Below are 15,906 nucleotides of genomic sequence, written 5' to 3' on the forward strand. Positions count from 1 at the left end.
ATGAGTTTTGCTCATTGTTGAAGTTTGTATATTGATCAGTAGTTGTTCACGTCCTTATCCTCTGGTCTTTGATGGATAAAGGGCTCATTTTGGCAATTTACCAGACCTCCTTATTTTAATTTATATTAAAGCAAACATTTATTACGAATTATTCTATTGCAATCTAATAGCCTGTCAACATGGAGGTTTTGAGTTCAAACCCTACATGTGGCAGACGCATTCCACTACTTCTTTAATTGACTGGGATTGTCAGTTTTCCTGACAAAGGTTGTGGTTCTCTACAAGCACTATGTCTTCTTTCACCAATAAAAAATGGCCGCCACTATGTAGCCAATAGTGCTGAAAGTGACATTAAACAACAATTATTCAATCAAAGTAGGCCCTTCATATCTTAAGCTGAAAAATTTGACACAGAATGGCAATGGCTGAATATTTTATTTTATATTTTTTTTTCAATATTGCTTCATATCAACAAGTTTATTTTCAGCAAAAAAAAAAAAAACAAAACATTTCATTAGTAAACATAAAATTCACAAAAAAATCAAAATATTATATTTGTAAAATTCTGTCCTAAGATGTATAACAAATGTAATTTATGGTTTTTATGTACAGCAGCTGAAGACATTTCATATAATGGCAGACGACAGGTACACGTGCACTAAACAACAGAGGTATATAAAAAACTCCTTTTGCTCCTTGGAATATATCAATTTTACTAGCATACAATGTTATATAACTGGAAATCAGTTCTATCAAAATGTATGAAACTTTACATTCATCTAATTACGGGATGAATTTTTTAATTTTTTAACAATTGTTATGAAAGGGAAGTAACTAATGATCAAACTAACAACTTTAACAATGCTTTTTGATTTTTGAAGTTACCGGTATGCTCATTTGACCAGATATGCATTTTGACACCCATTCTAATGTTCTGTTGTACACCAGAGAGGTAGCTTGATAATTATATTACAATTGTTAAAAGGAGATTTAAAAAAAAGCTTAAAAAAAATAAATGGACTAATTCTATATAGGCTTTTCAGAAACAAGTGTACTGTAAAATAGGGTTTTATTTCATTTATTTCATGGAAAGATATGATCCAGAAATTCAAAACCCCCCTAAAAAAACATTTTATTAAGCATTACTTTGTCTACCTACTAGAAACCATGAAACTTAATCCCAACCAAATAAATTTTAGAGAAAAAACAAACAAATTTTCCTCCTATGATAATAAATGTTTCTACAGTAATTAAAAGAGAAGGAAAGACATTATCTTTATCCATGCATAAACTTTCCTTTTTTCTTTTTCTTTCTTCCTTAAATTGATCTTTAATAACAGCTTACTTCTCAGAAATATTTATTCAAATATGCTTCCCATCTGATCCCATTTACAATAATTCTTAGAACATTTGTAACTGAATATGGACATTCATTTATATAATCCAGAACACCAAGAATAGTTATATTTAAGGTACATCGACTTTCAAATTTACTAATCTGATAGAATAACCAGTAAGGATTAGTTAGAATCAATCAAATCAATATTTAAAATGATTATCTTTTTATATCTTTTAATGGAAGAATAAAATAAAATATTCATTACAGAAGCTGTACTGCATGAAATGTATATCTATAGGAAAAGTTATTCTTTAGTAGATTTTAATTAAACATAAAAAAATATTATAAGTAAAGGCAACAAAATACATTTACAAACACTTCTTATATAAACCATTCCTATTCTTATTGTAGCTACATATTTTGTGCTATTTATAAATATAACAGGAAAGAAAAAGTATAGAATTTAATAATATATAAACTATAATAATTTACCTTTTACTACATAAGATAAATACTGGCAAGCAAAACTTTGTAAATTATACCTAAAGCGGTTAGCTCCCTTTGCATAAGAAAGTATTTGACAGGAAAGAGTATAAAGCCATTCAAAACAAACGTTGCTTGAGCCTTTTTTCTTAAATTGGTCAAGTGGGCACTGGAAAATCCCTTTGAATTTTTTTTTCTTTGTTGAAAAAATTACTTTTTATATCTGTAAGAGAATGATTTCATGCTGAGTTCACACGTAATTCGAATTCGATTCGCATTAACTAATTCGAATTAGTTTAATTCGCATTCGAAAGTTTTACGTCCTAACGTCAATTCTTATTCGAATTGCAATGCGCGTCAAATTCGCTTTACTGTCCGAACGACGTTATCTTTTAATTCGTATTAACAAAAACGTATTGCTATTGCGAATTGGATAATTCGAATTAGCCAATTCGAATCAATTCGAATTAAAAAAGAAGAGTGTGTGAACGCGATTAGCGAATTCGATTCGCATTCGATTCGAATTCAATTCGAATTAAATGTACGTGTGAACGAGGCATCAAATTGATGATAATCTAATATCTATAGTTAAATATGGTTGTTTAACTGAATAAATTTAAACTGTTTTCTTTCTTTTTAAAAAAAAGGTTACATGTCAGACACTGATTCTTTTAATCGATACTGATTAGAGAAGCAGAACAGTAACTTCAAAGGATTCAATGATTAACTGTTACTTCTGTTATTAGTAAAACATGACTTAAATCTACTTAAATTAGCTTTTTTATTTAATTAGAAAATAAATAAATAATTTTATAAATAAATTAGTGTTAAATACAAAGAAAAGATTTGAATTTAGGATGAAAAATAAAAAATACCTTTAAGAGAAAGTGAGGTAAATTTACAATAAATACTGGACTTTAACTCTAAAGTAAAAATGCCCTGCTCAAAATATAAATAAGAACAAATTTTAATCTGAAACAAATAAATAAACATTCATACATTGAGCTTAATAATTCAACTAATTGACTCTCAGGGGTTTCAAACCCAAAACATCAAAAATCAACTTTTCTTTAAAAACCAGGACAATACCAGTGGGAGATTAAGGATTGCATGAACGGCATATGTCCCCCCTTTGCAATGGAAAATATATCATTGTTTAGTATAAAATTGTCCAAAAAATGTTCACACTATATTTTCTCTTTTTTGAATTCCCAACCCCCCATTAAAAAATATTTGATCAGCCCCCGAATACTACTGCTATTCTAATACAAGTAATTTCTAATGATCGTGGTCATAGACTCTAAATTCAAAATAAGTTGATGATAATATTTTAACTTGAAACAACTAATAATCAATCAAGAACATTGAATGGAGTAAGAATCTTTGTTAAAATAAAATGTTTTAGTCAGCAAACAAAACAAACTTAAAAAACAGCAAAAACAAAACAATAAATTTAATCTTTAAAGATATTAACAAAAGGCCACACAGTCAAACAATATTTGTTACTCAGGCTCGGCCAACAATTGACGAAGAAACTGGTTTTAACGATTTGAATTAATTTCTTTTCCCTTTCAGAAATCTAGCCTTGCAAGAATGGATATAGGATATTATAATATAAAGTCTAAGACGAAATAATTCATGAAAAAATATTGGCAATAGCCGTACCTCAAAAAGGAGCCAAAGATGGTGCATGTATCAACTGAATTTTTTACACATTTCTTCTTATTATTTTTACAATGTTACAGTTTAGAAAGATCAAAATATTTTGTGTCAGATCAAGTGTGTCTGTATCAAAATTAAGTTACCTCAGAAATGAGACTTTTTCTTAATGGCCTATTTTGTTAAGAGTTTTTAATTCCATACAAATACCCCAAAACTATACCTATACATTCTATACTGTACAATATCTTCTATATAAGCAATATACAGCATGGTAAAATTTGTACAATTCTAACAAAGCCTAACCTATCACAAGTCTTAAGCCCTAGCTTTATTAATAATAAATTATTTTTAACGACTTTGGAACAACACATATAGAAAGTAAATTGCTATTTTCATTTAAATAAACTCATGAACATATGAATTCTAAAATATAAAGCTCATCACCTGCAGTAAAACATAAAACATATTAAATTCCTTTCATCAAAGAGGTAATTTGCATATTATTAAGTCATGACAATAAAAAAATTATTTAGTTCATCTCTATGAATAATTCGTGTACATTTTAAGAACATGATTTACATGTACAGACTATGAGCAAACTTAAATATCCCTTAATCCTGTGTCAACTAAGAACAAAAATAGAAATTATTTATCTTTTTAAATATGTGTTCATGAAAATTCATCCACTATGGATTGTAATAAAATTTTGAGGGTTTTATAAACGTATCTGAGGGGAATTGAAAAGGGACATAAAACATTTTGTTTTAATAGATTTTTTCTCATTTTTAACTTCCATTCAAACATTCAATTAAACATTTCATACAAAATGAAGAAGTTCTTGAGATCAATTCACAAATGAAATCTGTGAAAATAGCAAAATACTTTCAACTGCGTCCATAAAATATCAAAAAATAAAATCTATACAACTGAGTAAGTTCTACACTGATAATGAAACAAAACTATTGTATTGTGAAATGTTTCTCTTCAGAATGTCAGAACAAGGCCCTAATACACGCTCAAATCTTCCTCTATCTAGTTTGACACATTTTAATTGGCCTCTAGCGATGACTGTGGCAGCTCTGGGTCGGTCTAATATTAAAGCAATTTCACCTGCAAATAGAATATATGATATAAATGTTTATAAAAAAATTGGCTGTTTGTAGGGTGCTTTAGATTAGTTGGTAAAACTTTACTTTAATCTGTAACCTCTTACGATATATGACCTCTTTATAGAAAACTTATGTATCCTTTCCTTTTTCTTTCTTTCTTTATGTTCTAATACTTTTTACTGCACATAATAACTTTCTAGCATAATTTGTTATCTGAAACTCACCAAAGTAATCTGAGATTCCTAATCTTCCTACTTCTATTGGTTCCTCATCATCTGATTTTCTCTGTAAAACGGAAGCTTGACCCTGAAAAAAAAATTATTCAATCATTATATCTGAAATAACGTCGTATATTTTACGGAATTTGGTATTTATGGCAAATTTTTGAAAGTCTAGTTAATTCATATACAACTTTTCTAAGCACGAGGCAGTTCTTATTTTCATAATTGTATAAGTTCCATAACATTTGGTTGAGGCAAACTAAAGTTAGAGAATGGAAACAAATTTTGGAACATATGTATGTACGGACAGACAAGGGTAACACTTAATGCCCCCTCTGCCTTGGCTGGGGCATAAAAACTGTTGTATTCTTCATTCATCATATTTTTTGCTTTAAATTTTAACCTGGTTCCCAAGTCATACTATTTTCCCTTACCTCAGCAATGATAAAGAAATCTTCTCCTGGTTCCCCTTGTCTAACTATTTCTTCTCCATCTTCAAATTGTACTGGTTCTAAGGCATCTGCTACTGTAAGTCTCTCCCATTTGTCAAGGTTTTCTGTTTGAAGAATCATGTTTGTAATATAAATTCAATGCACAATGGTAGAAATTTCATAGAATACCACAATGGGTTAATGATGGAATTTCAATACTTGAGCTTTATAGCATCAACTACTGATCAAAATTAAAAAAAACATTCACAACAATTTCACATAAGCAAGCACAAATAATTCAGTCCCTCTCTGTGATCGACTCTCCCACTCTAGAGAGCCTGAACTCTTTACACAATGAAAACATGTAACGAATCAAGGATTTTGATTGGCCCTCTCAGTACAAGAGAGAGAATCAGCTGATAGCATAATGTTATCGAGATAGGTAAATCTAGAGCTAATTGGTTATTGTTTGCTTAATGTCCAGTGGCAAATATTTGCATGCATGTTCAGGACGACCTTGATTTTGAGAGTCCAAAATTATGACAATGTTGTTATTTGTAATGTCTTCTGTTGATTAAACACCATACAAATTGTGCCACTGCAATGTAGTCTTTCAAAATTATTATAAGATTTATCTTTTTGCTAGCTTGTAATGGATGAGAATTAATATATTCAATACTCTTACCCAATATAGAAACTTTACAAAGGAATTCTTCATACATTTTTCTCTTTCGTATTGTACTTCCCTGAAAAGAAAATGAACTTAATTTAACTGAGTAAAGCAATCATTTTAAAAAAACACTATAACTGCATTAATGTACAAGAAAGAGCTGCACGATGAGCACATGATATGCCTGTCGCTTTTTTGCTACGAATAAAGTTCCATATCTCCTAATGTCATATCAGAAAATAAAAAAAAAAAAAATAAAGAGAGCTTATCGTATAGATATAAACCAGTCATCAAAGTTTCATGAAAACTGCTCAAAAGCATTTTTGAGTAATTGTCTGAAAACTGGAAAATCCCTCCTTTTTTATGAATAAAATCCCATAACTCAGAAACGTCAAATCTAAAATTTATAAAAATCGAACAGGAACGCTTACGTCAATAGATATAAACAATTCACCAAAGTTTCAGGAATATTGGTTAAAGCATTTTTGAGTAATTGTCCGACATGTTGATGATGGACGGACAACGGTATAGCATAAAACGTCCTGTAAACGGGCGTATAAAAATTACTGACAAACCTTATTTAAAATCTGAAACTATTTGAGTTACCTCTCTTTGTACCACATTTTCTCTAACTAAAAAAATCCCTTTCTAAAATATCACAAATGTGTGATATTAAGATTAATGAATAAAATACATAAAAATTATAATGGATTAAAAATAATTCAACATCCAAAAAAAGAAATGTTTAGAAAACATCCAAAATAAAATCGCTATTTATCAAAATTACTCCTGTAATGATACTTTGAGAAATAGTACCTTAACATTGTCAGATTATCATTTTTCTTTTTCACTCATTTGAAAGTAATTTATAAGTTCTTAATAATAGAAGACCGGAAGCTGAGGTTAAACTTACGAAAATGCAATTTAACATTGATTAGAAAAAATAGCAATAAAATATAATTTAGATTATATCCCTTTGACAAATAAAAATTATATACCAACACTCTTGATGATGAAAGTTTTCAACTACCTTGACTGGCTATACAGCCTTTGCACGGTCGGCCCAACACTCTTAACAATATTTTTCAAGTTATGGAATGACAAATTTACAACAATTCTAATTATAATAATAATAATCAGAAAACATTTTTCTTTTTATGCATTTTCTGTCAAGACATCTTATATTCTTTGTAAATATCACACACTGAGTTCAGCTGTATCACATCCCATCATTCCTTGAAGATTTAATCAAGGTTATGCATTCAGTAGTTTCTTTTGCAGTTGATAAGCAGAAACTGCTATGTCCATGTTTTGGTATGGAAAACTTCAAAAATGACATAGATCAAAAATTATAATAGCAGGTGAAAAACTTTTGTGTTCTGTAGAAAAAAATGTGTCGAAGTGTGGTTGATTTCTGTCAAGGCGATAACAAGGTGCAAGATGACAGAATTTATATGTATGTGTCTCAGAAGCTTCCCTGTCAGGTGACTCAATATTTTTCATAGATTCTTTAACAAAACTGCCTTTAAATAAAATGTGTAAGTTAAGAACAACTTATCTACCCATATATAATAGAGGCTCTAAAGCTCTAAAGAGCCTGTGTCATTCACCTTGGTCTATGTGCATATTCAACAAAGGACACTCTCCAACATTGATGTGGATACTAAAAAATTCCAAAGATCTTTTAGAGAACATACAATCTAAGACTCTCTCATCTTGCAGTAGTATTAAAACATTTGATTTTTCTACACTTTACACAAGTATTCCCCATTCCAAACTAAAGGCAAATTGAAAGAGTAGGTATTACTTTGTTTCATTAAAAAGAATGGCGAACGTAGATACAAGTATCTTGTCTTGGGGAGGGATAACTCCTACTTTGTAAAGAATCACTCTGATTCAAACAAAAAATTCTCTGAAACTGATATTATCAAGATGCTTGATTTCTTGATTGACAACATATTTGTTACGTTTGGAGGACGTGTTTTTCAACAGACTGTCGGAATTCCAATGGTAACCAATTGTGCCCCTCTTCTTGCGGACTTGTTTCTTTATTATTATGAGGCTGACTTCATACAGGAACTTTTTAGGAAGAAAGATGAGAAGTTAGCAATATCCTTTAACTCTACGTTCTACTATATAGATGATGTTCTCTCACTAAATAATGCAAAATTTGGTGACTATGTTGAACGAATCTATCCCATCGAACTAGAGATAAAGGATACTACAGATACAGTTAAGTCTGCCTCATATCTTGACTTACATCTAGAAATTGACAATCAGGGTCGGTTGAAAACAAAACTTTACAACAAAAGAGATGATTTCAGCTTCCCAATTGTGAACTTTCCATTTCTATGTAGCAACATTCCAGCAGGCAGCGCCTGCATACGGAGTATATATTTCCCAATTGATACAATATTCCCGGGCTTGTGTTTCCTATCATGATTTCCTTGATGGAGGATTGCTGCTCACAAGGAAGCTATTAAACCAAGAGTTCCAAATGGTGAAGTTGAAGTCATCCCTTCGTAAATTTTACGGACGCCATCACGAGTTGGTTGACCGTTATGGAATAACCGTTTCACAGATGATATCGGATATGTTCCTTATGTCGTAACTACAATACCCTCCCTTCTCACTAATGTGACTTACCGAATAAGACTATTTACCGGATTTGTAATAACATAAGCAACACGACGGGTGCCACATGTGGAGCAGGATCTGCTTACCCTTCTGGAGCACCTGAGATCACCCCCAGTTTTTGGTGGGGTTCGTGTTACTTAGTCTTTGGTTTTCTATGTTGTGTCATCTGTACTATTGTTCGTCTGTTTGTCTTTTTATTTTTGGCCATGGCGTTGTCAGTTTGTTTTCGATCTATGAGTTTGACTGTCCCTCTGGTATCTTTCGTACCTCTCTCTTTGAAAAAGAGAATAGAATTCATGACAAAATCTCTGTTTTGTTTATCTTGTATTGCTGTTCATTTAGTCTGTTTAGTTTCTCTCTATCTTCTTTAGTTTTTGCTCAAAACACAAAAGAGGGTAAAAAAATCCTCATTTAAAGGCAATCACTCCTATAAAGAGTGACAGTCTAATAACTATGTCAGCAAAATTAGACTTGTCAGTAGATCTGGACTTGCTGATCATTTTTGAAATTTAAAGTGTCTATTTATCTATTATAATTTTTATCATATATGGCAAAACGCAAAAAAAAATGGTGAAAATCATCAATATAGGGCAATAACTCCAATAAGGAGTCGTCAAACAATTTCCTCCATATTGTCTTCATTGTAAATCTTGTCTTGCTAATCATTTTTGCATATCTAAGTTTCTATCTATCTGTTATAGTTTTTAAGATATAAGGCAAAAACACAAAAAATTGGTAAAAATCGTCATCAAAGGGCAAAAACTCTCACAAAGAGTCGACTAACAATTTCGACCATGAGACTTATTTGTAGAACTTGTCTTGCTGATATTTTTTTTTGCAATTTAAAGTTTCTCTCTATTTATTATAGTTTTTAAGATAATAAGCAAAAAATGAAATAAAAAAGGTAAAATTTGTCATATAAAGGCAATAACTCCTATAGAAAGTCATCTGACAGTTTTGACGTATATGGCAATTGGTAGTGCTCAACATTCTGAACATTTGTGCTCCTATCAGATTTTCTCTATTTATAACAGTTTTCAAAATAATAGATAAAACTTGCATTTTACCCCTATGTTCTATTTTTCACCACGTCGGCCATCTTGGTTGGCAGGTGGGGTCATGGGACACATATTTTTTAGACTAGATACCCAAATGATGCTTGTGGCCAAGTTTGGTTAAATTTGGCCCAGTAGTTTCAGAGGAGAAGATTTTTGTAAAAGTTAACAGACAACGATGGACGACGGATGCCAAGTGATGAGAAAAGCTAAAAATGGATTTGGTGTTTTGAGCTCAAATTTTGTACCCTGAGAACTATGTAAAGTTTTATAACCCTCAGCCCAGACCAAAGTGTACTTTTCAATTTTACTTGCAAATATAACCGCTTCATTAACCCATTGACAACATAACATTACATGTACACGACCCAACCTCAATATTCTATCATTATGTCTCCATCTACCAATTATTGCTTCAATTTAATAAACCTTCCTTTGTCAAACGTCATTAGCTTATCGTTCTACCAGCAGTCTCTTTTCTGATTTCAGGATAAAAATCAATTGCTCCTATTCATTTCATGCTGTTAAGCAAATGCTTGTTCATGTTTTAACCCTCAAACAGTGCTATTAATTCTTTCCACTAAAAATGTCAATTATAACAGATCCATGTTTAATTTGTACTAGCAGTGAAACCAACTGAAGCGGAAAAATTAGTTTTCATCTGGTTGCAGTGCTAAATTGCATGAAAAGCACTGGTAATACTTATAATTAATCACAAGTTTGTTCATTTTGCATTCTGTAATAGACAGAATATTTTGATTCGGTCTTCTAATTTCCACTGTAGAGGAAATCCCTCGCCAAATCAGTGATAGGGTTATTAGATTTATTTGTCATATAGATTTATCCTCTGCCTACAAACTGTCGCCAATACTTATATCAAAACTGCATCAATTACAATCTAAATCTTCCCATTTCGAGACCTGTTATTAATACCATAAATCTGACAAGGGATAATTTATATGCTGTAAAGCCTAATACACAATACATCAACATGTATGGATTTTTTGTTCAAATTAATAAAAATATAATAATAAAATACTGCAGAAAAGGAGCAGATGTTTTTTAATAAAAAAGAAAAAAAAGGAGAAAAATGTGTCCATGGGACACCAATGCTCCTGCTTTTAAATATGCAAAAATCAATGTACTAATTCAAACATATTGATACTAATTTTACATTTATAAAGGAGGGCATAATACAAGAACAGTGAAAGTGATGCCACCCAAATTCATATTTGATTTGTGTTTGGTGGTTTTAAGCATTGTGTATAAGTTTCAGAACATTTGGTAGTGTCAATGTAAAGTTAGATTGGGGAAACAGCAATTTCAGCAATTTTTCATCTTATAAAAGAGCATAACTCGTGAATGGTGAAGTGAAGCCACCCACATTTGAACCTGATCTGTGTTTGGTGGTAATGGGTAAGCTTTGTGTAGAAGTTTCATAACATTTGATTGAGGCAAACTTAATTCTTGAACATTAAAAATCAAAGTCATCAGAAGTGAATTTGACCTGTATTTTATGATCAATGATTTGATTTTTGATTTTTTTGGTGTTTTAACGCCACTTTTAAGCCACGCTTTTGGGCTATTTCGTGGCGGCCAGTTTTTATTAGTGGACGAAGCCGGAGTTCCCGGAGAAAACCACCGACCTTCGATAGGAAAACTGACAATCCTAGTAAATTAAGATTGGAGTCGAGTGCACCCGCACAAGAGGGGTTCGAACTCACAACCTCAGTGTTGACTGGCTAGTGATTACAGTAGTGACTTCTTAGACCACTCGGCCACTGAGGCCCCTATGATCAATGACATTGTATGTCTATGCCTATTATGTATTTCATAAGAAATGGATGACTGTGACATATTTCAATTGCTCATTTTTTTTAAGTCAACTTTTTCTTCAGGTCCCATGTACATTTAAATTTTTTCACTGGAAATTTCATCTGTTGAAATATAACATGAATGTTTTGTGTATTTTTTAACTATGTTAAAAGATGTTCGTCATGACAAATGAAAAAAATATGAACTAATTAGTCTCTACGAAAACTTCTAAGATTTCCTTCATTTATTTAATGAAAGGGGTGCAAATTTTGTACTGTAACTAGAAATACTTCCATTTTAAGTGCTAGTTAATGTCCTTTCTCCCCTCGTAAACCTCTTTGATTTATTTAAGCACATCTGCAGCAATTTTTGCCACTTATCACCATGACATTGTTCTAAACAAGTCAAAGTCCTAATGGAGCAGTAGTGAATGATAAATACTCCATTTGTAAATTTTAATACACGAGAAAAAAAACATTATAAGATATAAGAAATATTAACACCTCTCCAAATTATACATTATATATATGCAAGCAACTTTCTCAAGGGATCCTTCCAGTAAAAAAAAAAAATCTTGGATCTATTAAATCTCTGAAGATGCTACAGATAAACACATCATAAGAAAGAATTGTATTTTTTTTTCCATTGCTACTAAAGTCTGAGTATTCTGTCATTAGCATATTGTTCCCAACGAAATAAATAATACAAGACAGATGACAATTTACTTGCAAATTAGGGCTGACTTTAGGAGACAGGAAAACCATTCCAGCGTTATAAACAAATCTGTAATCAATTTACCGATTACAGAAAATTACAAATTCTTAAACAACAGTATGCCATTTTTATCAAGAAGCTGATCTCCGACTAGCTTTAAATATAATAAACTAATAATTAAAGCATTGCTTTGTTCTATACATTGACATTTTTAGAGCAATCAATCTATTAAATAATTTTCACATTTTTTTCAATACATTTTTTTCTTTTATGTGAAAATGTTTTCGCATGTCAAAAAGTTAAATAGAAAAAAAGAGCAATAAATTCAATCCTTTAAAGAAATAACTTTCCCAAACATTGTATTTTTTTTTATTATCTAAGCTTCTACAACCCATCAATCTGAGTTGAATTTCTAACTGTATACCAAAGCACAGATTAATGTACTGCAAACAAGAATGTGTCCATAGTACACGGACCAAAAACTTTAACCTGCCCACTGGCACTATCATTTTCTATGTTCAGTGGACCGTGAAATTGGGGTCAAAACTCTAATTTGGCATTTAAATTCGAAAGATTATATAAAAGGGAACATTGTGTACTATGTTTCAAGTTGATTAGACTTCAACTTCATCAAATACTACCTTGACCAAAAACTTTAACCTGAAGCGGGACAGACGGACGGACGAACAGACAAACGAACAAAAGCACAGACTGAAAAAACTTAATGCCCCTAGGTGGGGCATAAAAATTCAACATTGGTATGTATACAGTTTTATAAATTAGGATTTTTTAAGTAATTAGCAAGATACTTCTAATACAGTTAGGTCACAGTCCTTGTATCTACAGTCCATTTCAGGGCATCATTTAATTCTCAAAAATGATTTTTGGGCAAATTTTTATGTCCTTTGTCAGTCACCAATAGTGGCCCAAAAGTACTAGCTGCATCCCTTCATTATAAGTAACAAAGAACTACTTATATTCAGAGATTATATTATAGTGTTAAAATGACTGTGTGACCAGCGTGATCATAGTGCATGTATAATCAGCTATATGCGTAATACTTCATCTTTAGCTTACTGTGTTTTGTTTTGTCATTTTAATGATGCCATGAAGATTTGCTTTTTATTTTTTGTTGTGACTTTTACAACATTTAAATATGAACCAGCAACAAAGAACACTTTCTCTCCATAGAACATTTATATTCACTCATCAAAAAAACAGTCTATACTTGTTACCCCATATGAACTGTAATATACACTTCACTGTCACAACTTGTTACCTTTTTTTAACTATAAATCTACACTTTACACTCCTTCCTATCAAATCCTATGCATATAAATGAATGCCTAATCTCTCTTATTCCCTCAGTAACTCTATTGTCTGTTAAGCCAAATAATAAAATCAAGACATGTCAAACAACATTTCAACGTCAAGTAGAGATAAATAATGAAGAAGAACTCTGAGATAGCAGTTTCCGAGTTTAATGTACTAGATCCAATGATCCAACGTCTGTGGTGATAGCTTAATCAATAAGATGTTAAGCCAACGTAACTTTTATCTAATTGATTTGAATAGTCCTTGGAGTACCGATAAAAATATAATCAACATTAACAGAATTTTCCATTGTAAAAGAAATGTAAAACACTTTAATTATTTACAAGTAATTTGATTTGACATATTGTATTTTCACCCTATGTAATAACTCAAAAACTGTTAAGGATGTTTTCAAATAAAATCATTTTCATAAATATGTCTTTCACAGTAGAGTGTATATTATTGTTATTTCTGAAATTTTGCTTTAATCTTTTTGTGTGAATATTTTCCATCTCTAGCTGCCAGACTGAGAATTTTTTTTCTCAGACAAGGTTGGTTCTGAAAAGGGTAAAAATTCCAAGGTGAAAGGGGCATAACTCGGGATAAACTAGCCAGAATCAAAAACATGATCACTTATTCTACAAAGTTTAAAGTGAATCAAACAAAGGATAAAAAAGTTTGTCTAGATAAACAGACAGACATATTTCCATATACCCCTTAACTTTAATTGCTGGGGTAGGGGTGGTGGATGGGGGTATAAATTTATATAAATTATAATATCAGTGGGCACTTCTATATAGCAAATTATTACCCAAATGAAGAAGGGTAAAAGTGACGCTACCCAAATTTGAACTTGATCTGAGTTTTGTGGTAATGAATATTGTGTATAGGTTTCATAATGTTTGGTTGGGTCAAACTAAAGTTACATAATGGAAACTAAAAATTTTGCAATCTTTTGATTTATAAAGGGGCATAACTCAATAATGGTTAAAGTGACACTACCCAAATTCAACTTGATCTGTGTTTTATCAGTGGAAGTCAAAATTAAACATTGCATTGTATAAAGTTGATTCAACTATAATCATGGACAAAGGAAGATAACTCCAATTTTAATAAAATTAACTTGATATTTAGAAGAAAATAAAAATTTTGCAAATTTTTCCATTTATAAAGGGGCATAACTCTAGAACGGTTAAAGTGATGCCACCAAAATTCAAACTTGATCTGTGTTTTGAGATAATAAGCATTGTGTATAAGTTTCATAACATTTGGTTGAGGCAAAACTTAAGTTAGAGAACGGAAACTAAAAATTTTGCAATTTTTCCATTTATAAAGGGGCATAACTCTAGAACGGTTAAAGTTAAGCCACCAAAATTCAAACCTGATCTGAGTTTTGTGGTAATAAGCATTGTGTATAAGTTTCATAACATTTGGTTGAGGCAAAACTTAAGTTAGGGAATGGAAACCAATTTTGGGACGTAGGACGGACGGACGTACAGACAGACAAGGGTAAAACTTAATGCCCCCTCCGCTATGGCGGAGGCATAAAAAAAGAGTACAGTGAAAAATATCCAATTCATCAACAAAGCTTCAGTATCAAAGGCAATGAACATTTCATATAATCTTCCCTTTACCTAAAGGTTTGACTGTATTATTCAGTAACTATCTATATCTTAATGATAAGAAGTACTGTCCTTCCCTTTACCTAAAGGTTTGACTGTATTATTCATTAACTATCTATATCTTAATGATAAGAAGTACTGTCCTTCCCTTAACTTTTAAGGTTTGACTGTATTATTCAGTAACTATTTATATCTTAATGATAAGAAGTACTGTCCTTCCCTTAACTGAAAGGTTTGACTGTATTATTCAGTAACTATCTACATCTTAATGATAAGAAGTACTGTCCTTCCCTTTACCTTAAGGTTTGACTGTATTATTCAGTAACTATTTATATCTTAATAATAAGAAGTACTGTTCTTCCCTTAACTTAAAGGTTTGACTGTATTATTCAGTAACTATTTATATCTTAATGATAAGAAGTACTGTTCTTCCCTTTACCTTAAGGTTTGACTGTATTATTCAGTAACTATTTATATCTTAATGATAAGAAGTACTGTCCTTCCTTTTACCTAAAGGTTTGACTGTATCATTCAGTAACTATCTATATCTTAATGATAAGAAGTACTGTCCTTCCCTTTACTTAAAGGTTTGACTGTATTATTCAGTAACTATTCATGTCTTAATGATTAGAAGTACTGTCCTTCCCTTAACTTAAAGGTTTGACTGTATTATTCAGTAACTACTTATATCTTAATGATAAGAAGTTTTGTCCTTCCCTTTACCTTAAGGTTTGACTGTATTATTCAGTAACTATTTATATCTTAATGATAAGAATTACTGTCCTTCCCTTAACTTAAAGGTTTGACTGTATTATTCAGCAACTACTTATATCT

The 15,906-nt window shown here is 31.1% G+C and overlaps 1 protein-coding gene across 2 annotated transcripts in view; it reads right to left on the reverse strand.

Annotated features, from left to right (window-relative positions):
• Window positions 1–416: 416 nt before the first annotated feature.
• LOC127709852 (cAMP-dependent protein kinase regulatory subunit-like) overlaps window positions 417–15,906 on the reverse strand; it is a 102,364-nt gene continuing 86,874 nt past the window's right edge. For both annotated transcript variants that reach the window (XM_052215522.1, XM_052215521.1), the window contains exons 8-11: window positions 5,931–5,991; window positions 5,249–5,370; window positions 4,818–4,899; window positions 417–4,594 (exon numbers count right to left, since the gene is read on the reverse strand). In XM_052215522.1, coding sequence (XP_052071482.1) covers window positions 4,422–4,594; window positions 4,818–4,899; window positions 5,249–5,370; window positions 5,931–5,991 — 438 coding nt within the window. In that variant the 3' untranslated portion in view covers window positions 417–4,421. The remainder of the gene's footprint in view (window positions 4,595–4,817; window positions 4,900–5,248; window positions 5,371–5,930; window positions 5,992–15,906) is intronic.

The sequence above is a fragment of the Mytilus californianus genome, unplaced genomic scaffold (assembly GCF_021869535.1).
Source record: "Mytilus californianus isolate M0D057914Y unplaced genomic scaffold, xbMytCali1.0.p SCAF_7, whole genome shotgun sequence".
Classification (NCBI taxonomy): Eukaryota; Metazoa; Mollusca; class Bivalvia; order Mytilida; family Mytilidae; genus Mytilus; species Mytilus californianus.